The sequence below is a fragment of the Dendrobium catenatum genome, unplaced genomic scaffold (genome assembly GCF_001605985.2).
Source record: "Dendrobium catenatum unplaced genomic scaffold, ASM160598v2 fragScaff_scaffold_621, whole genome shotgun sequence".
Lineage (NCBI taxonomy): Eukaryota > Viridiplantae > Streptophyta > Magnoliopsida > Asparagales > Orchidaceae > Dendrobium > Dendrobium catenatum.
In genome coordinates this window covers 30,708,331-30,730,753 of record NW_021319083.1, presented here as the reverse complement: position 1 = coordinate 30,730,753, position 22,423 = coordinate 30,708,331, and the positions used below count along the sequence as shown (strand labels likewise).

At 36.7% G+C, this 22,423-nt stretch overlaps 2 protein-coding genes across 2 annotated transcripts; both read right to left on the bottom strand.

The window, feature by feature from the left end:
- Positions 1 to 1,637: 1,637 nt before the first annotated feature.
- LOC110096379 (putative 12-oxophytodienoate reductase 11) lies at positions 1,638 to 3,791 on the bottom strand. Its single transcript, XM_020822293.2, has 5 exons — positions 3,618 to 3,791; positions 3,273 to 3,413; positions 3,018 to 3,148; positions 2,374 to 2,547; positions 1,638 to 2,274 (listed from the first exon to the last, which is right to left on the bottom strand). The coding sequence occupies exons 1-5, from the start codon at positions 3,683 to 3,685 to the stop codon at positions 1,688 to 1,690; spliced, it is 1,101 nt and encodes a 366-aa protein (XP_020677952.2). The 5' UTR covers positions 3,686 to 3,791; the 3' UTR covers positions 1,638 to 1,687.
- Positions 3,792 to 18,424: 14,633 nt separating this feature from the next.
- On the bottom strand, positions 18,425 to 21,077 carry LOC110096376 (putative 12-oxophytodienoate reductase 11). Its single transcript, XM_020822290.2, has 5 exons — positions 20,918 to 21,077; positions 20,557 to 20,697; positions 19,967 to 20,097; positions 19,305 to 19,478; positions 18,425 to 19,207 (listed from the first exon to the last, which is right to left on the bottom strand). The coding sequence occupies exons 1-5, from the start codon at positions 20,983 to 20,985 to the stop codon at positions 18,621 to 18,623; spliced, it is 1,101 nt and encodes a 366-aa protein (XP_020677949.1). The 5' UTR covers positions 20,986 to 21,077; the 3' UTR covers positions 18,425 to 18,620.
- Between the last annotated feature and the right edge of the window lie 1,346 nt (positions 21,078 to 22,423).

Sequence of the window (22,423 nt, the reverse complement as noted above, 5' to 3'; positions counted from 1 at the left end):
ATGTTCACTTAGCATATCTTCGATTTAATTTTTTTTTTAGACGCTAAATATCGCAGTGCTTCTTGATCGGAGTTTAATATAAATTACCATTGAATAAGAAAATGTCTCCAGAATTTTAGTGACATCTCATGAATAAGAACAATAATATCAAGCTTTTATCCCACTATGTGGGGTCGGGCTCATGATTCTTTTTTCTCCATTATATTTTGTTAAGAGTTAAATTCTCATTTAAATTGAGAAAATGATCAAAATTGTCCATCAACTCTTTGTGAGAGACCAAAATGATCCTCAACTCTTTAAAATGAGATTTTTTTTTGTCATAAAATTTAATATTGGAGTTAATGATATAAAATATAAGGGTATTTTTATTATTTTTTAAATAAATATTTATTAATTATTTAATAAAAAAATAATAATAATTTTAATTTTTATTTAAAATTTTTGCCATATTTTATAAAATATGATTGTTAAAAATATGTATGACTAAATTGAAAATAATATATATTTGTATTTGATTTCTCTAAATTAATAAATATCATATTTTATAAAATATGATTAAAATTTTTGAATTTAAAACTAAAATTATCTTTTTTTTATTAAAGAAATGTTTGATAAAAATTTTTTGAAAAATTTTGATTATTTGAAAATATATTTAATAAAGGTTTAATTAAAATGATCAAAATATCCTTATATTTAACACCATTAACTCCAACATTGGATGTTAGAATAAAAAAAAAAAAAATCTTATTTTTAAGAGTTGAGGGATCAAATTGGTTCCTCAAAAGAGTTGGAGATTATTTTGTTCCTCACAAAGAGTTTTGATCCCTTTCTCCATTTAATCTAATAAAGAAATGTCATTTCTAATATTTTTAGCCATTTTTTTTAGGTCTACCTCTATCTTTCTTAACATTAGTCAAATCTAATACATCTACTTTTTAGGTCTACCTCTAATACATCTACCTCTATCTTTCTTAACATTAGTCATATCTAATACATCTACTTTTTTAATCGAGTCATCGGAAGGCTGCCATTCTATGTGATCAAAACATCCAAGAAGACTCTCTATAATTTTATTTTCTATTGGAGCTACTCCAACCTTTCCATGAATAAGAAAAAAAAAAAAAAACAAAAAAAAAAGTATTTTTTTCAGGTCTATTCATTTTCTAAGGCAACTGAAATCTCTATTGCCTCATAATGGTTACTAATGTAGTGAAAGAAGGTTAAGAGGGATGAGAAGTTCTAGATTTTGGAGCTATAATATGATGTCAACCAAGTAGAGGAGGATTAGAAAATTCTATCCAAGACAGTAAATTTTACTAAAATAATAGAGAAGAAACTCCCATTATAATTATTGCGTGCTAGAAAATTTGAGTTGGTAGAGTGTATATTTTTACTTCTCAGTATTATACAAAGATTCAATGTGTACAATGAAAGCAATAAGACCAAAGAATTTTTCACGTGAAAAATTCAAAAGGGAAAAAATCACGGGGTCTAACCCACTATGTAGCAAATGATACAAAGATCATCCCTTCTTTATTGTTGAAGAATAAAGAGAGTATACAAAAGCAAATATAATAGTTAATACCAACAACACGGCCCGATTTCTCTACTGGTGGCTTTTATAGCCAACAACTAGGTTAAATGCTCACATTAGATGTACTCTTTTATTCAAATATTGAGAATATTTTTAGTCCTCAAGAAAAGGATAATCCGTATAGCCAACAATTGGATCTGCACTGTAGAGGGTGAATTTGTTGTATTTATTGAGAGGAGAATTCAGCTCAAATCTTCTTGGCAAATCTGGATTAGCTAAGAACAACCGCCCATATGCAACTAAATCAGTATAACCCTCAGCCACCGCCTTATTACCTTCATCTCTATCAAATCCTCTTGCAACAATAAAAGTACCATTGAAAGCCTTTCTCATAGGAAGCAAGTGGAGAGGAATCTGCCTTCTATCATCAACAATTAACATTCTTCCCTCAATCATGTGGCAATATAGAATGCCATACTTGTTCAGTGATTGCACCATGTAAAGCCCTAATTCCTCTGGATTTGAGTCCCAACATTCATTGTAATCAGCAAAAGGAGAGAGTCGAATGCCCACACGTTCGGCGCCGATCTCGTCAATGACTGCATTGACAATTTCGAGGGCGAATCTACAACGGTTTTCCAAGCTTCCACCATATTCATCAGTCCTATCATTTGCACTATCCTTCATAAATTGTTCTAATATGTAACCATGTGCACCATGGATCTCAACCCCATCAAAGCCTAGAAATAACATCGCCATATGGATATAAGCAAATAAATGCATATGAATTTTAAAAACTAATAGAAGAATTAGTTTGTGTTATTTACACACACACATACCAGCCTCGATCGCATTTCTTGCCGCAAGTTTGAAATCATTAATAATTAGAGGGATCTCTTCAATCGTCATGCATCGTGGTGGAGAGAACTCTATCATGGTGTCGTCAAGTTGTTTCTGGGGAGGGATCATCTTATGAGTACTCGATATAGGTGCTTGTCCATTTGGTTGGTAATCTATAATTAAAATGATATTAGAAAAATCTCTCAAATACATGTGCTTATAACATGTATTACAAGGTTTCTACAAGGAGAAAATATTAGGTTGGACAACTCAAAAAGATCTCAGGTGCACCAAAGTCTGTATAATGCAAACTAATCCTTAGAGACCGTAGAGAAGAAATGGAAGAAATGAATGCATAAGCAAGTTTTACTTTCTCTTCTCTTGATTCGGAGTGTTAATATGAGAATGCAAGAATATATAATTGGCATCATTTCCTTTCTCTTTATTTCTCTCATTCCAAATCTTTCCTTTTCTTCCCCCAATTTCCAATCAGAGTGTAAGGCTTCATTTGCGACAGATTCCTTACTGTTTTCTAAAGCTATTTTAGAAAGCAGTAAGAATGATGTTCCAAATGAAGCCTAAACATGTAGAACAACTGCACAAAGGAATCAGTAGTTGTTATTACAAGGGTTCAAGTAAGTACCATAATTGGAGACTCTTCCAGCATGGCTTATTTGGCAAAAGAAGATGCCGCCCTTGTCATGCACTGCCTTAACAATAGGTTTCCAGGCCTCTACCTGTTCTTTGGTCCATATTCCTGGAGTGTTTGGGTAACTAAATTCATGCAAAATTATTAAATTTAGCACACTAATCAATTTATATTGCTGCAACAAATTGAAAAAAAAAATAAAAATTCAATCAAATTAATTAAATAACAACAAATTAAATTGACATTTACCCTTGAGCAGTATCAGAAACGCCTGTAGCTTCAGCTATTAAAAGCCCTCCCTTTGTTGTCCTCTGAGAGTAATAGAGGATGGCATGAGGTTGTGGGACATTCCCATAGGATCTTGACCTTGTTAGTGGTGCCAATACTATTCTGAAAATTATTTACAAATATAGCAATCAATCTCATTGAATTCGTAAACATATTACAGTTCTGATATCAACAGAACATTTGATCGAGAGGCTAAGCTCTAACAATAAAAAACATGTAAAAGATTGGATAGAAAGAAAAGGATTCTCAATCTCTCCTTCAATGCAGGTAAAGTAAAAAAAACAGACCAAATTAAGAAGTCCGGACCTGTGAGAGAGATGAAATTTGCCCATTTTGTAGGGTTTCAGAAGGGGGATCTTCTCTTCCTCCGCCATAGCTTTACTGTGCTCGCTTTCTTCTCTCTCTTTCTCTCGTATGCAGACACTTCGTAGAACAAATCAAACAGCGCAACTGATGAAGCTATTAGAACTGCGTTAACGAATGCGGCAACTGATGAAGCTATTAGAACTGCGTTAACGAATGCGGATTTCCGAATACTTCAATAGCCAACCTTTTACTGTTTTTTTCCTAATAATAGGCCTATAAATAAAATTTTGTGTTTGGCTGAATAATTAATTTAATTGATTTTATTTATTTATTTATTAGTTAAATATTAGCATGATCTTAATTATGATTATATATAAATATGAGCCAACTAAATAGTTGAGCTCCTTCTTATTTAAATTTGATTATAATTTATAATTAAAAATTATAAAATTAATTTAACTCATGAAAAAAATATTCCATTGTGATTGAGGTCATGATATACATAAATTTAATTCAAGAATCTTGATGTATGCTTGAATTAAAAAGTTATAAAATCAAATTCAAGTCCATGTAAACTCGGATTTAAGAAAATTTATAGTCGATTGAATGTCTCAATGAGACATTCGAATTTGAATGACCTCAAATCAAGCACTTGAAATATAATTGAAAATTTATGGATATTAATTGAAGGATTAAATGACCTCCAAATTTGACGTGCTTGTAATCAAATCATGCGACTCAATAAAACAAATCCAACAAGCTCAAAATTGCTTAAATAACAGAATCCCGCTGAAATCAGCATAACAAAATCTCATTTCGACCGTCCACTGGCACCGGCTTCACATCACAACACTTCTCAATATATTTTTCAACACATTTCATTAATTAAAGCATAATTGGATTCAATTCAGAAATTAAAAAAAAAATGTCGTAATGGTAGACAATAAAAATTCTCCTTAGAAAGAATTCATAATTTTTAAACATAACTAAATTATTAGAGATTGTGTTAAACATCATTATAAAGCTTTAATTGAGTTGAAACACTACTTTTGGGTGTCAAAATAACATTTTGAGTTGACAAAAATCGCTGCTTTTTCAAAATCACTAGACGAAAAATTCTTAGAATATACTCAAAATATTCGTAATCATTTTTTTTATTTTTTTATTATATTCGTAATTATAATCTATATAAGAAATTATGCGGTAAAAGTTTTATCAAAACAAAGTTATCCTCATTTTCTTGTAATGGAAATATTAATGTAATTAAAAAATATAGAAAATACAAAACTATCGAAATCTGAAATAGGAAAAATGTAACCTACATTGAGATGAGCAAATTTTCCAATTGGACCGACGGAAGTTATAAGTGATTTTGGGCTTCACGAAATTTGGAATTTAGCAAATAAGAACCCCAAATAAATGTAGAGACATCAAATTTTATGATATCTACAATGGATATAGAGTTTTTGGAAAATTTTAGAGTTTAGTTACCCAGTTGAAGGAAAACTAAAACTAGGTCAATTTAGCCAATTCTCACAAAAGGCCTCAAATGGTGGATTAGGTAAAATTTTGAAGCGAGGAATGACTACAACAACAATAATAACATTAAACCTTTATTCCACTATGTGGGGTTGACTGTATGAATTCTTTTTCTTCATTGTGTTTTGTTAAGAGCCAAATTCTGAAAACATAAAAGAAAAAAATTAGGAAAAATAAAGCAAGATAAATCCTACTACTCACTCAAGTATTAGGTAGTCCTAGGAAGGATCAATCAACCCTGCCTAGTTTGGTTGGCCACCAAGCTTCAGCAAACTTATTTTTTGTTTAAAATTAAGTCCACAAACACACCAATATCCTTCATTTCACAACCAATTAAGTACTCATATAAGTTTCACAAGATAAATTTGAAATTAAAAAAAGATGAGGGAAAGGAGGGGTGGCTCACACTAGTAACCACCTTAATTAACCACTCTTTCATGTATGACTAACCATTTCCACACTCCCTAGCCAATTGTTTGGCCTCCTACTACACTCCCACACTTGAGTCACTAAATTAATTTAATTAAGTGTCTTTTTTTTTCCAAAACAAAACATATATTAAAAATAAAAGAACCAGAACAAGAGTCAAAGAATCAAAAGAAAATACATGATAAAATCAATCCAGAGGGCTCAATAATTGGACGAGACTATCAGCTTTCATAAGCCAAGCTCAGACCGTTCAATTTGGTAGATGTGTCAATATTTGATACGACCCAAAAATCCAACCAGAAACTTTCTGGCATGGGTCAATCTATTTGGAAACGGGTCTAGTTCGGGTCAACTCGAAAACCTAAAAGCAACCTGCAATTCATTTATCTCGACCGCTCATTTGCTCACACTTGCCTGCTCACATGATCCCGCTTTGTCTCCCCTATCACTTAACTGGGTCAGCGGGTAGGGACGGGGTCAGGTCGAGTTGGGGCAGTGTTGGGTTCAAGTCAGGCGAGTTGAAATCAGGTCAATTCCAGGTTAGACTTAAATCTAATTCGAAAACTTATTTTGACACCCTTTCTTTTATATATTGAAATGTGATCGTAATGTAGAGCCAGTGGGCTTTTGAGGTAGATTTCATGTGAACTGGGCTGATTTATACAATGGACTGTTGGTGAGGATATGAGTGGTGGGCTATATTGAAATGATTATGGACTGGAGTTTTGAGGAGACAGAAATTGGCTTGATTATGGGCCTTTTTAGTGGTGAGGAGTGGAAAACCAGAGAGTACTCGTTTTAACAGCAAGCCCACCCCCAATAAATACAAAACAAAACACAATAAAACAAAAGCAAAGCAGCAGGTGTGGTGATTAAAAAAAAAAAATAAAAATAAAAAAGCAAGAGGTTGTAAAGGTTGTAAGTGTGTACGCAATCCGAACGCAGAATTGTGTTCGGATGCTACATATTTACTGCTTATTTCACTGCTTATTTTTTGATAAATTATGTTTTCTACCTATTTTTTGTGTATTTAGTGAGTATTATTTATTTACTATTTATTTGCCACGAAAAAATTATGTCTCAAAAAATACGCAACAAAATAAGCAGTGTGTACGCACATCCGAACACGTTCGGATTGCGTACACAATAATTTCTCCTAAAGGTGACCGGCGAGAAGACTTGGATTTCGACAGAACAAGGTATCTCATTTAATGCATTTGACTTTTTCTTCTCTCTTGGTTTTGATATTTTAATAAAATTTTATAAGATAACGGTCAAATTGGTGATATGTCATCGGATGCATTAATTTTTATTGACGAAACAACATTAATCAAGCCAAAAGCCGCCTCGGTTGGTTTACGTAATTCTTCGATTTACATGCCGACTGTCTAGTTCAACGTGTTGAATTTGTCGAATATCAAAATTATACAAATTAATATGTGATTTAGGGTAATATTGATGTTCGGGGCGCAACGACGTCGTCTGTTTTGCGATTGGGCATTGTTTGGGCGACACCGAGGTCTAATTTCCTCAAAATGCATGTTGTTGCTTTTGAACCAAATTGATTTATGTGCGCAACCTCAATTGAACAAATTAGTAGTGTATTTAGAGTATTAACGGTGTTCTGAACACAATGACGAAGTCCGTTTGTCAATTGGATGTTATTTGGGTATTGCCGAGCACCATTTTCCTCAAAATGTGTGATTTGACATGAGATGAGTGTCAACCTTCTCACAGGTTTTAATTTGAATAAATTGGCTATCATCCTTAGGTATTTAGGATGTCCTAAACGCAGTGGCGAAGTTCGTTTCGCGGTCGGACTTCGTTTGAGTATTACAACATCAAGGACGCCATCAAATGTCAGCATTACAAATTTTCTCAAAATGCGGACTTTGTGAGGAGGTCGAGATGCCTATATTTTGCTATATTTTTTTTCCTAATGAGATATGACGGTATTACAACATCAAGAAATGTTATTTGAACTCTTATAAATATAGCAAAAAATATTGGAGAAACAATGAGAGATGAGTGACATTAGTGTTGATTGACAGTTAGGAGATTAAAGCCAGGCAAGAGTGTTAGCGACCAATGTATTAGCATTAACCTGTATTAGAATATTTACATCTTTACCAGCAATAGTCTATTTATAGGATCACTGTAATCATCTCGGTATTGAACAAGATTCTCTTTTCCCCTTTCTTGCTCTTGTCTTTTCTCCCTAAACCGATCCGTGAGTTCTGGCTCTTACACGCCAGTTCCTACATGGTATCAGAGACTAGATGGGAGATCAAGACTCTTCTTCTTCCCTCCCTCCATCCTCCTCCATTCAGCCCGGTAGCACTCAACCAGAGATAAGCATTCCGACGACTCTTAAATTCCTTATCTCAAACATCAAGAATCTCATCCCACACCCCCTCACGATCGACAACTATGCTATCTGGCAGATTCAAGTTCTTCAGCAGGTCACGGAAAACAAATACGCCGGACATCTAACTGGAGCAGAACCTCCTCCGTCTGATGGAAAATCGGCAGAGCACGCTGGCTGGACGCTCATTGACAGCAACTTAATGTCGGCTCTCTTCGCAACGATCTCACCAAGCATTCTACCATATGTCATCACCGCCACCACTGCGCAAGAAATCTGGACGACGCTTGAACGTCGCCTGCAACCTACAAGCCGTTCTCGAGTCATTCAGCTCAAGAACGAATTACATCACATACAACTAAAGAATCTAACGATGCAACAGTATCTTACTCAGATAAAGAACATCGTTGATAACATAGCGGCGTCTGGATCCAAGATCGATCCCGAGGACATTGTTCACTACATTCTAAACGGGCTACCGGCTACCTACAACTCCTTCAAGACGTACATACGAACTTCCCCTCTACCCGCTGATTTAGATTCTTTATATTCTCTCTTATGCAGTGAAGAGATCCATATAACTCAAGAAAATCAAAGATAGACTACAACCGATCAAAATGCCTTTTATACAAATCAATACAACACTCAAAAAGGCAGGCAACAAAAGCGCTACCATAAGGCAAAATCTGGCAATAATTATCTCTCAGCTCCGACTCCCCCACAGCCGCAGACATCCACGACAACAAATACAAAACCCACTTGCCAAATCTGCGGAAAAACAGGACACATAGCGATCAACTGTTGGCATCGCTGTAACTTCAAATATGCGCCAACCGTCCCTTATCAGCCACGGGCAATGTTTGCACAACCATCAAATTATCCAACTCAAGATTGGATTCTTGATACTGGAGCAACCACGCACTTAACGCCAGATAGCAGCAATCTTCAACAAGCGTCCGTCTACAATGGCTCGGACTCGGTGTCTGTGGCAAACGGTTCTTCCTTACCGATACAACACTCGGGATAGGGATTACTTCCGTTGCCAGACACCACGCGTAAGCTTCATTTAAGAAATCTCTTACATGTCCCGTCTTTAAAGCACAATCTTCTCTCTGTTTCTAAGCTAACAAAAGATAACTCTATATCCATTATATTCACCGCTAATGGCTTTCAAATGAAAGATTCGCAGGACAATCAACTGCTAATCAGTGGCCATCTTCGTAATGGACTCTATACAATTCAACAGCAGGCGGATACCGAACCAGTCGCACTACAAGCTGTCAAGAACTCTATGACCCTGTGGCATGACCGACTCGGCCATCCGAATAACAAATTACTTTACAATCTTGCGAACTCTATGTCTCTTTCTTTTTCTCCTGTAAATAATTTTGTGTGTAGATCTTGTAATATCTCTAAGAGCCATAAACTCAAATTCAATACAAGAGCCACGATTACACACTCTCCATGTGAACTCATTCATGCGGATGTGTGGGGACCCGCACCAACTAACTCTCTTAACGGTTTTCGTTATTACGCAATCTTTGTTGACGATTTTACAAAATTCTCGTGGATTTACTTCATGCACACCAAACAAGAGACGTTTTTTCATTTTCGCAATCTTTGCAATTTTCTTTATACTCAATTTGACAAAACGCCCAAGATATTTCAATCGGACGGCGGTGGAGAATTTATCAGTTCTAATTTCAAATCTTTTCTTCAAAATAAAGGTATACATCAACAGATCAGCTGCCCGCATACGCCGGAACAAAATGGAGTGGCGGAGCGTAAACACCGTCACGTCCTTGAACTAACACGAACGCTTCTACATGCGGCCAATCTTCCAAATCAGTTTTGGGCAGAAGCAGTCTCTACAGCAATTCACCTCATTAACAGAATTTCGAACAAATCAAACAGGCTCCAATCCCCCTATCAACTCCTATACAACAAGATTCCATCCTATAATCATTTACGGGTGTTTGGCTGCCTCTGTTATCCCTGGCTAAAGCCATACACCGAAAATAAACTATCCCCTCGCTCTCAGGACTGCATATTCATAAGCTACTCCACCAACCACAAAGGTTACAAATGTTACAACCTTCAAACTCACAAAATTCAAATCTCTCGTCATGTGGTTTTCATTGAAAACAATTTTCTTTACCAAACCGAAACCAATTCTCTCAATCTCCAGACAGACAAGCAAAAACCACAACTTTTACTTGTTCCGGCATCCGCTGTAACTCAAAGTCACCAAAACTTACCCACAAAACAAACCACCAAGCCAATCCCTCACCAAATTTCTCTACCTCCCGTCATCACACCAGAAACAACTATCTCGCCTAATCCACTACCGCCGAAGCAAACCATTCATCCGATGCAGACAAGGTCCAAGTCAGGAATAACCAAACCGAATCCACTGTACTCTCTCCACAGCACACCAGAGGACATGGACACTCCAGTTACATACAATCAAGCAAGACACATTCCGCATTGGCAAAAAGCAATGGCCTCTGAGTTTCAAGCACTTAAACAGCAAAAGACTTGGACTCTAGTTCCCGCACCGCTGGACAAACCAGTGCTAGGATGCAAATGGACTTACAGAATCAAAACATTACCAAACGGACAAATCGAACGCTACAAAGCACGTCTCGTAGCATTGGGTTACACTCAAAAATATGGAGAAAATTACAACAAAACATTTAGTCCGGTTGCAAAAATGACTACCATCCGAATTTTGCTTACTGTCGCTGCAAACAGAAACTGGCCCGTCCTTCAATTGGACGTATCAAATGCCTTTCTACATGGTGATCTACCGGAGGATATTTATATGTGTCAACCACCGGGATTTGTTGATTCAGCTCTTCCCCACTCGGTCTGCAAGCTCCACAAATCACTTTATGGCCTTAAACAAACGCCACGACAATGGTTTCAAAAGCTCACTGACTTCCTCAAAACTAAAGGATTTCGGTTCAGTCGTTCTGACCCCTCACTTTTAATTCTTAATAAAAACAATACTACAATATTTTTCCTAATCTATGTTGATGATCTGCTTGTCACAGGAAACAACCAAAATGAAATACAAGACTTACTCGAAGATCTCCAAGCAGAGTTCGCATTAAAGCAATTGGGAAATATTTCTTTATTCTTAGGAATACAAATCCAGCAAATGTCTCACGGGTACTTCCTCTCACAAACACACTATGCAGCCAAAATACTTCAGGACGCTGGCTTCATGGATTGCAGACCGTCTACAACACCAAGCACACCGAACATTAAAGAAGAGATGGCAAACATACAGCCCTTCAGCGATCCTACGCTATACCACTGAATAGAAGGATCACTTCAATATTTAACAATCACAAGACCGGATATAGCATTCGCCACAAATAAAATTTGTCAACAAATGCAAAATCCCACCAATGCAGACTTTGAAAAACTTACTCGCATTCTCCGGTATGTCAAAGGAACTATATCCTTCGGTCTCCCTATACAGTCAGGAGAACTCATCCTATGGACATACTCTGATGCGGACTGGGCATCCGATCATATGGACAAGAAGTCGACTTCCGGGTTCTGCACCTATCTCGGACCAAATCTGGTGTCTTGGTCGGTGAAGAAACAAGCTACCGTCGCAAAATCATCAACAGAGGCAGAATATCGCTCTCTCTCAGCCGCAACATCAGACGTGGTTTGGCTACGCCGACTTGTCTCCGAGCTCACTATGGATCAGCAACCGACAACAACTATTCACTGCGATAATGTCTCTGCAATTGCTATAACAAAGAATCCAGTCTTTCACGCCCACACAAAACACATCGAAATTGATTATCAGTTTATTAGACAACACATTAACAATGGAAGCATCAACCTTCAACACATATCTTCCAAAGAACAAGCTGCAGATATCTTCACCAAGTCCTTCACCACGGCTCGGTATCAAGACTTAAGAACCAAATTAACCATTCGTCAAAACGAAGATTAATTTGAGGGAGGCTGTTAGCGACCACTGTATTAGCATTAACCTGTATTAGAATATTTACATCTTTACCAGCAATAGTCTAATTATAGGATCACTGTAATCATCTCGGTATTGAACAAGGTTCTCTTTTCCCCTTTCTTGCTCTTGTCTTTTCTCCCTAAACCGATCCGTGAGTTCTGGCTCTTACACGCCAGTTCCTACAAAGAGCAGTGAGTGATGACAATTAGGCGATGAGGATCGGATAACCATAGTTGAGTAATGCCAGCTAGCTGACGACAATTGTGTGTTGGCAATTGTGATGATGATTGCCAATATAAATGGTCAGAAAAAACTTTTCAATTTTAAGTCACCTTTATGTGAATAAAAGAGGTTTATTTTTTTAGTTATATTTTGATTAGTTCAGTCAAAATCTTCAAACACTTCATCAAATGACTTGCATTGAGTCTCTTGATCATACGTCTTTCTTAGGCATTTTGATATCATGACATTGAAATTGAGAGGTCTTAGGTTCTTTGGATTCCTTTCATTGAGAATGCTTGTTTTGACAAGAGATAATTTTGGTCCTTTAAATATTATCCTACAACTTCCAAATAAATTCTGAGTGATTGATTTAGGCTACTTTGATCTTATTAAAGTAATTTTGGTCTTGTTGGATAACATTTATGTTTGGCTTAATAATTACTTTCAGACCCTGGCCTTCTGCCAACAACGGTCTTTCGGACCCCGATCTCCTGCCGACTACGGTCCTTCCGACCTCCATCGCCTCCTATGATCATTTCGATCTCCATCACCAGACAACGGTCTTTTAGACCTCGATCTCCTACCAACTACGATTTTTCGGGCTCATGTCTCCTGCCGACTACGATCCTTATGACATCTATCACCTACTACGATTGTTCCAACCTCCATCACTAGACAATGGTCTTTCTGACCCCGGTCTCCTTCCATCTACGATCTTTCCTGACCTCTATCTTATAAATTATGGTCCTGCTAACCAAATAAACATATCCATGTTGATTATTGTAACTCCCACCATGTATGCGCTCTATATAATGTACATTTGTACCATCAAGCTAAGACCTTCTCCCAAGGAAGGCCCTCATTTGTAATCGACTTAAAATACTAGTGGATTCATTTAAACTGGGTCAGGCCCCGTGGATTTTCCCCCTTTTCAGGAGTTTTCACGTAAAAACTCTGGTGTCTCTTATAAATACTACACCCTCTCTTTTTATCTGTGTTGGATCTTCGTACAATGCTAAAGCGTTAAACTATATATTTCTCTACCGCCACAAATATTCTAGGACGCAACATATATATATATATATATTCACTAATAGTTCATATTCTGCTCCGTAAAAATCAAGTCAAATTAAATTATTGGACTGACTCAAGTTTAGCTTATTTATACACATAAAAATAAATAAAAAGTGCCAATGAATTGAAGAACTATTGGATATTGATCCGGTTCTTGTCCAGGAACATGAAGATCTCAAGAAGATAGAAAACAGAGCAAAAAGCTGAAAGTGGAGAAGAAAGTAAAGTAATGTATTTTCCTTATTCAGCCTTAGGTACAGAGTCCAATATATAGGCTTTAAGATAGCCATAGTACATGGTATGTTTGGTAATAATAAACTAAGTTACATAACATATTTATTTATTATTATTATGCTCTAATACTCCCCCACAAACGGATGGAGCTTGCGATACAGTTAGTTTGTCACGAAGCTTTTGAAATCTTGGTGTGGAGAGCGGCCTGGTAAAAATATATACTACTTGATCAACTGTACTAATCGGTAGCAGACGAATTGCTTTATTTGCAATGTGATCTCGGATGAAATGTTGATCTATTTCAATGTGTTTTGTTATTGCGTGAAACACCAGATTGTTGGCCAATGCTATAGCGGATGTGTTGTCGCAGTTCACATCGGTTGGAAGATCGGTATTTATGTTGAAATCCGAGAGAATGCGCCTTAGCCAAATGATATCTGTCGCTGCCGCCGCTAGTGCTCTATATTCGAACTCGGTAGATGATCTGGCCGTGGTGTGTTTCTTTTTCACTGTCCAGGAAATGAGAGTGGTGCCGAGGAAGGAACAGTAGCCGGACGTAGATTTTCTGGATATCGGGTCGCCGGCCCAGTCCGCATCGGAGAAAGATTGAAGAGTTAACTTACTCTTGGTGATAGGTATACCGAATGACAAGGTTCCCTGTATATATCTTAGCAAACGTTTGAGCATAAATATATGTTGAGATAATGGGTTATGCATGTGTTGAGAAAGTAAATTTACTGTATATGCAATATCTGGACGTGTTAGAGTAAGATATTGCAATGATCCCGTTAATCTCCTGTACAGAAGTGGATCCGCAAGCAGCTTGTCTTCCGAAAATTGATTAGGCAACTTAGTACAGGAAGGATTAGAAATGGATTTGCAATTTACCATAAACGCCTGCTGTAGTATAGATTGGGCATAGGATTTTTGTGAAAGAAAATAACTATCTGTGTTGTGTGTGATATTAATGCCAAGAAAAGAGTTAACCAAGCCAAGGTTTTTCATAGTAAAAGTGCTATTTAGTTGCTGCAGTAAATGAGAAATTGCTTCAGATTTGTTACCAGTAATCAAAATGTCGTCAACGTACATGAGAAGAAAAATAGTAGTGTCTGACTAGTGTTGGATAAGCAAAGAAGGGTCCGATTTGCTGTGAGTAAAGCCAATAGATAAAAGATAAGATGTGAAAGTGTTATACCATTGTCGGGGGGCCTGTTTGAGGCCGTAGATCGCTTTCTTGAGAAGGCATACATGTTCGGGATGAGACGAATCTTCAAACCCCTTTGGTTGAGTCATGTAGACGACTTCCGATAAGTTGCCGTGGAGGAATGCATTTGCTACGTCTAATTGTTGTACCGGCCAGTTATTGTTGAGTGCGACCGTTAGTAGAATACGAATTGTCGGTAATTTTGCTACCGGACTAAACGTTTCATTGTAGTCGATGCCAAATTCTTGGTGATTACCCAATGCCACTAGTCGTGCTTTGTAGGTGACCACAGAACCGTTGGCATGACGCTTTGTGCGATACGTCCACTTGCAACTTAAGATAGGAGCATTGGAGGGTTTAGAGACAAGCTGCCACGTACCTTGTTTTTGCAATGCAAAGAATTCATTAGCCATTGCTTGTCGCCATTCAAAGTGTTTGTTCGCTTCGTTGAATGTGGTCGGATCGGAATCAGGGATGGAACTGACTTGTTCATGAAGCAAGTTTAAACGTTGGCGCGGTTTTAGTGACCCTGATTTGTTTATGGTGATCATTGGATGACACGGTACCTGAGTGGATTTTGACTGAGTGATATGGTTGTCATCCGAAGCTAATGTATGTTGATGTGCATCACAGGTAGCCGTAGGGTTGGTAATTGTGTGAGGAATAATCGGAGAGGCAGTGGGTTGAGCATATGTAGGAGGAGCCTGCAGTGGTTTAGAGAATTTAGAAACTGGAGTTAGTAAGTATGGAGAGCACTCTGTAGTAGTATTAATAGGCATAGAATTAATTTTAAAAAACGGAAATGATTGTTCATTAAATGTTGTGTGGCGAGATATATGAATCTTGTTAGTAGCAAGATCGAGGCATTTATAGCCTTTGTATGTGTCCGAGTATCCAAGAAACACAGAAGAAGCTGCCTTCGGTTGAAGTTTATGACGTAGATGATTTGGGGTCAACGGAAAACACTCGCATCCGAAGGTGCGTAGATGCCCGTAAGCGGGTTTGCGATGGTATAACCGCTCATAAGGTGACATGTTCTTGATGGTGGGGGACGACATTCGGTTTATAAGATACGTTGCCGTCAAGACTGCATCCGGCCAGTACTTGTATGGAACAGACGAATTGGAAAGTAATGTGCGTGTGGTCTCTATGACATGGCGATGTTTGCGTTCCGCCATGCCATTCTGTTCAGGCGTGTACGGACACGAGATTTGATGTTGAATGCCATGTTGGATGAGAAATTGCTTGAGTTGATAATTGACATATTCTGTGCCTCCATCGGTCCTTAGGCATTTGATCTTGTGAGACGTGAGATTTTCAATTTTCGCCTTGAAATTAATAAAAATGTTAGTTACTTCAGATTTATGAATCATAGGAAATAACCATCTAAAGCGTGAAAAATCATCCACAAACAACACATAATATTGGAAACTTTGATTTGAGGTAACCAGTGAGGGTCCCCAAACGTCAGAGTGGATCAACTCAAGAATTTTGTTACTACGATTTTCAGATTTTTCAAACAAAAGTTTATGGCCTTTATTGGCCCTACAAGAATTGCAAATAGAAACAGATACAGGTATATTGAGAGACGGGTTGCATTTAGCAATTGTTTCAAGTGTTCTTTTATGTGGATGCCCCAATCTTTGATGCCAAATATTGGATCCATTTGCTGTAGCAGATAGCGCCTTCAACGTAGCACCTGAAGACAGAGAATTAATCGGATACAGGCCCTTGTGACAAGGACCTTTAAGTAGCACTTGGTTGGTCTTCAAATCCTTCAAGGTGAAACCCAAAGGATCAAAAACAATAGAGATGTTGTTATCCTTAGTAAGTTGAGAAATAGACAAGAGATTGTAATGTAATTTGGGAATATGCGGAAGTTGAGAAAGATATAGCTTACGAGAAGGTGTTGGAAGTATTCCAGCACCTGAGTGGGCAATCGGAACCGACCGCCCATCCCCTACCGTGATGCCATCGTTTCTTGTGTACGGGGCTGAGATTTGAAGATTGTCGAGTGAATTCGTAAGATGCGATGATGCGCCAGAGTCAAGATACCAATCAGTAGTTGCTTGTTCTGACTGTGCGACCATGGCTTTTGGAGAAGAGTTGCCAGATTTTGGGACATACTGGCTGTTCATGCGGTGCAAACAATTGGCAGCCATATGTCCTTTTTTATTACAAATCTGACATATGATTGACGACGTGGAAGTCTTGCTTCGATTATTTGAATTCTGAGGCAGATTGCCGCGATTTCGTCGTCCACGACCCCGGGAAGCATAGAGAGCCGTATTGGGATCTTGCTTGGCTATTGCCCGAGCTGTGTCAGAGGCGATATTCACTTCTTCACTGAGAAGAAGTGAATATAAGTTGTCAAGACTTATGGGAACGAGCATTGTTCTGATTGCCGTCTTGAAAGATTGATAGGGTTGTGGAAGCCCGTTAAGAATATACAGGATGATGTCCTCATATTCCACAGTTGCTCCAGCCGCCGCGATTTGATCTACTAATGACTTAATATCTGTGAGATATTGAGTCATTGATTGATTCTTCATAGAGATATTATGTAGCTCGTTCTTGAGCTGTATCACCTTGGAGCAATTTGACGATTGAAACCTGCGTTCTAAGATATCCCATAGATCGGCTGTAGAGTCAAGATTTACAATATAAGGTAATACCGATGCCGATATAGTCGAACAAATTGCCGCCATCAGATTCTGATCCGTGCGAACCCATTGACGGTAAGCTGGATTCGGGATGGATGAACCCTCCGATGTATCCAAGAAACGGGATGGTTGTTGAACCTTTGAATCAAGAAATTGTTCAAACGCATTTGCCCGAAGAATCTTGGTTATCTGCGATCGACAGAGCGAGTAGTTTTCGGTGGAGAGAGGAGTGTTGACGATGTTTTTGAGGTTGGATACAACGAATTTGAGTGAAGAAGGTATCTCCATGACATTTGATCCCGTGCGATGGGTTTGATCACCGAGACTTGAGCTGCTGGAGTCGACCATTGATTTGCTTCTTCTTTATTCCTGCTCTGATACCATGAAGAACTATTGGATATTGATTCAGTTCTTGTCCAGGAACATGAAGATCTCAAGAAGACAGAGAACAGAGCAAAGAGCCGAAAGTGAAGAAGAAAGTAAAGTAATGTTTTTTCCTTATTCAGCCTTAGGTACAGAGTCCAATATATAGGCTTTAAGATAGCCATAGTACATGGTATGTTTGGTAATAATAAACTAAGTTACATAACATATTTATTTATTATTAAGTGCCAATGAATGATGCGACTAAGCAAGACTAATGCCATATCGTTTACAATAAGATTTCAAATTTGATTTTGATTTCTCAAAACTACCAAAAAAATCCTCAGCTTCATCAATTTTGACCAGTCCTTTAGTTTTACATATAAATTTGATTGTTTTTTTATATTAAATATTATAAAAATATATTTAATATATAAAATAAAATAATTTTCAATTGTGATTTGCATTATAATATATGTGAAATTTAATAAAATTTCAACAACAACACAATGTAACAAAAAAGACTATTTAACATTACTTAGGCTCCATTGTGGACATTTTTCTTATTATTTTCTACAACAGATTTTTAACACAAAAATTTCTTGAAAGGTTAAAAAAAACAATAGCCATAAAGAGGGATTTCTTAGTCCAAGAAGGCATCAGGGCTTCTTGGTCTCATGGCTGAATAGGGCCATCAAGCAGTTGGTCCACTTTCTCTATTGGAGAAATATCTTCAATATTATATAAAGAGGACTTCTTTTTAACAAAGATTGATCAAGAATGTTAAAAATATAATCTGATACATAATCTTTTATGAAATACAAAGGGTGCAATCAGAGATAAATTGCATGTACTCTCCCACTTTTCTCTTCAACAATGACATTCAATCTACTCACTTGTAAGTATAAAGAAAATTTTAGTCATCAAGAAAAGGATAGTCCGTATACCCAACAACTGGATCTGGAGTATAGAAAGTGAACCTATTGTAGTTATTGAGAGGAGAATTTAGCTCAAATCTTCGTGGCAAATCTGGATTAGCTAAGAACAATCGCCCATATGCTACTAAATCAGTATAACCCTCAGCCACCTTCTTATTACCTTCATCTCTATCATATCCTCCTGCAGCAATAAAAGTACCATTGAATGCCTTTCTCATAGGAAGCAAACGGTGGGGAATTTGCTTTCTACTATCAACAATTGACATTCTTGGCTCAACCATATGGCAATATAGAATTCCATATTTGTTTAATGATTGCACCATGTAAAAACCCAATTGTTCTGGATTTGAGTCCCCACATTCCATGTAATCCGCAAAAGGAGAGAGTCTAATGCCCACACGCTCGGCGCCAATCTCATTTACGACTGCCTCGATGATTTCAAGGGCGAACCGGCACCGATTTTCTATGCTTCCACCATATTCGTCAGTTCTATCATTTGCACCATCCTTCATAAATTGTTCTATTAAGTACCCATGGGCAGCATGGATCTCTACCCCATCAAAGCCTGGGAATAACATCAAACTTATAAGAAAATATATGCTTCTGCTTTTAAAGGAACTAATGAAGTAATAGCACTTGTTGTATGTTATATATTTACTTACCAGCTTCAATTGCATTTCTTGCTGCAAGTCTAAAATCATTAATAATTAGAGGGATCTCTTCAGCCGCGAGGCGCCGTGGAGAAGAATACTCCGCCACGGTGTCATCATGTTGTTTTTGGGGAGGGATAGACTTATCGGTACTCGATATAGGTGCTTGTCCGTTTGGCTGGTAACCTATAACAACACAGTGCATATCAAATTGAGCTTATCTTAGAAAAATCTCTCCAGTACATGTACTTAGTTTGCATGGCATGTTTTTTTACCAAGAGAAATTATTGCTAAAAGATCTCTCTTTTACACTAGTTAGTTCTGCATGCTGCAAACTAATGTTTTCATTGGGAAATTTTTTATTAAAAATTTCATTCTATCAATTAAATTACTCCCAATCCAAGAGGATATCCATGCCAAATGATAACTCAATACACTTCTTACTTAATTTTCTTTTAACTCTCAATCAATTATAGAAAAATTAATTTATTTTCTTTCTTAAAACTGAGGTAATAATCTACATTATCTCCTTTCTCTTCATTTCTCTCATTCCAAATCCTTTATTTTCTTCCCCCCAACTCCCATCAGATTGTATATACAGAAGAATCACATAAAAGAATCATTAGCTAATATCAACTGAGAATTATTTCCTTTACAAGGGTTCAAGTAAGTACCATAATTGGAGACTCTTCCAGTGTGCCATATTTGGCAGAAGAAGATGCCACCCTTGTCATGCACTGCCTTAACAATAGGTTTCCAGCCATCCACCTGTTCTTTGGTCCATATTCCTGGAGTGTTTGGGTACCTAAATTCATGCAAAATTTTAAAAGTTAGAGCATCTTTGGTATCAATTAAGATTCAAGTCTTTTATTTTTTTTTGGGACATTCAGGTCAATTAAGACAAACTCGCATACACCTTCAATACTTGAGACTCGAACCCAAGAGCTCTTGGTTGATAATCAAAGTTCTCAACCAATAGATCAAGGTGAGCTGTATAGATTCAAGTCCATATAGTAAATACTGCAAATCCAAATTTAGCAAAATTTGAAAGGGTTATAATCTGAATATTATTTGGCATGATAATTGTTAAATCTTGCTAAACTTTGATGCGTTGGTTGTCTCTTTGCTTCAAAATTTAAGCTAAACTTTGCTTAAATCCTTCCTAAAATAGGATATCAAACAGCCCCTTAGAAAAATATGTTCAAACAAATTGGGGGTAAAAAAAATCAAATTAAATAACAGCAAATAAAATTTTGCCAACTACCCTGTAGCAGTATCAGAAATCCCAGTTGCTTCAGCAATTAGAAAACCTCCCTTTGTTGTCCTCTGAGAGTAATAGAGCATGGCATGAGGTTGCGGGATATTTCCATAGGATCTTGACCTTGTTAGTGGTGCCAGTACTATTCTGAAAATACTTACAAATAAGACAATTAATTTCATCTAATTTTTAGACATTAATTTTTCTGATAACAACAGACGATCTGATCAAGAAGCAAAGCTCAAACTATAAAAAGCACGTAAAGATTGAATATGAAGAAAAGTGATCTAACTCTGTCTCCTTGAATGGAGGTAAACTAACAAAATAAACAAGCAAAATTAAATTTTCAAGTGGACATAGGGCTGACCTGTGAGAGAGATGAAATTTGCCCATTTTGTAGGGTTTCAGAAGTGGTATTTTCTCTTCTTCTGCCATAGCTATACTAAGCGAGCTCTGCTCCTGGAAAAAAACCGAACAGCTAAAGCTTTGATGATGTTAGAATTCAATAGAGATTTATAGAAGAGAAACTCATGTGGTCTATACGGTGCCTGTCCCCATTCACTATTGACGTATACCTTTTCTTTTCGTCCAAGAAATTAGGATACATAATAAGTTTGCGTCCGGCAGAATAATTAATTTAATTTGTTTTTTTTTTTAATTTTATTATTTAATGATCCATATTTAAATATGATTTTATTTGATTATATATATAATCAACTCTACAAATGCCAGGACTCACACTTATACAATTACAACATTATAATTATGAAAATACATTAAAAACACATAAAAATGATTTATGTAAATCTTCATGATTTATTCATGACTTGAGCTTCATGTGCTTTTGCTTTTGCTTCACTAGGATCACATCCATGTGCTACATCATTCTCCTCAATGAGAGATGACAGGATTACAATATCTAGATAGCTTGCTTGAACTCTTCTAAATGTAGTGAAAATTTTTTGAGAAACAGTGACAGATGACTGACATTGGTGTTGGTTCAAGGTTTGGAGATGAAAGTCAGGCAAGAGCAGTGAGTAATGATAATTGGGCAATGAAGATCGGACAATCATAGTTGAGCAATGCCAGCTAGGTGACGACAATCGGGTGTTAGCAATTGTGATGGTGATTGCCGATGTCCATGGGCAGGCAAAGTTTTAGGATTCTACAAATCTCTAAACTTTCCAATTTTAAGTCCCCTTTATGTGAATAATGGAGGTTTATTTTTTAGTGATATTTTTATTATTTTAGTCAAAAATTTTAAACACTTCATCAGACGGATTGCATTGATTTCTTTGATCATAGATCATTTTTAGACATTAAAATATCATAATGACTTTGAAATTGATAGATCTTGGGCTCTTTGGATTCCTTTCGCTGAGAAGCTCATTTTGATTACAAACATGTAAAATTTAGAGATTATTTTGGTCCCTTAAATATTATCCTAAAACTTCCAAATAAGCTTCGAGTGCTTGATTTAGTTAAAATGTAGCAAAAAGTCTTTTCAATGTTACTTGGACTTCATTTGGAACAGTTTTTTTTACTACTTTATACAACAACTTTCTAGTACAAATATTTCTAGAAAGCAATAAAAAACAATGGCTAAGGCCTCGTTTGATTAGGCTTTTTTTCTCCGTTTCCGTTTGAATACGCCAAAATCAATTAGTATTTACTGTTTGGAATCAAAGCTTAACAATAATTCCTTTTTAATAAACATCGTTTTTCCGGCGGTTACAAAATTCTTTTCGTATCTGCTTCTTCGGTCACAAAACGGAGTTTTGGTCACAAAATGTCTTTTATAATAAAATTTCAAAAGCATAACTCCTAAACAAACAATTTAAAATTACTTTCAAGTATTAATAAGTACTTTTAA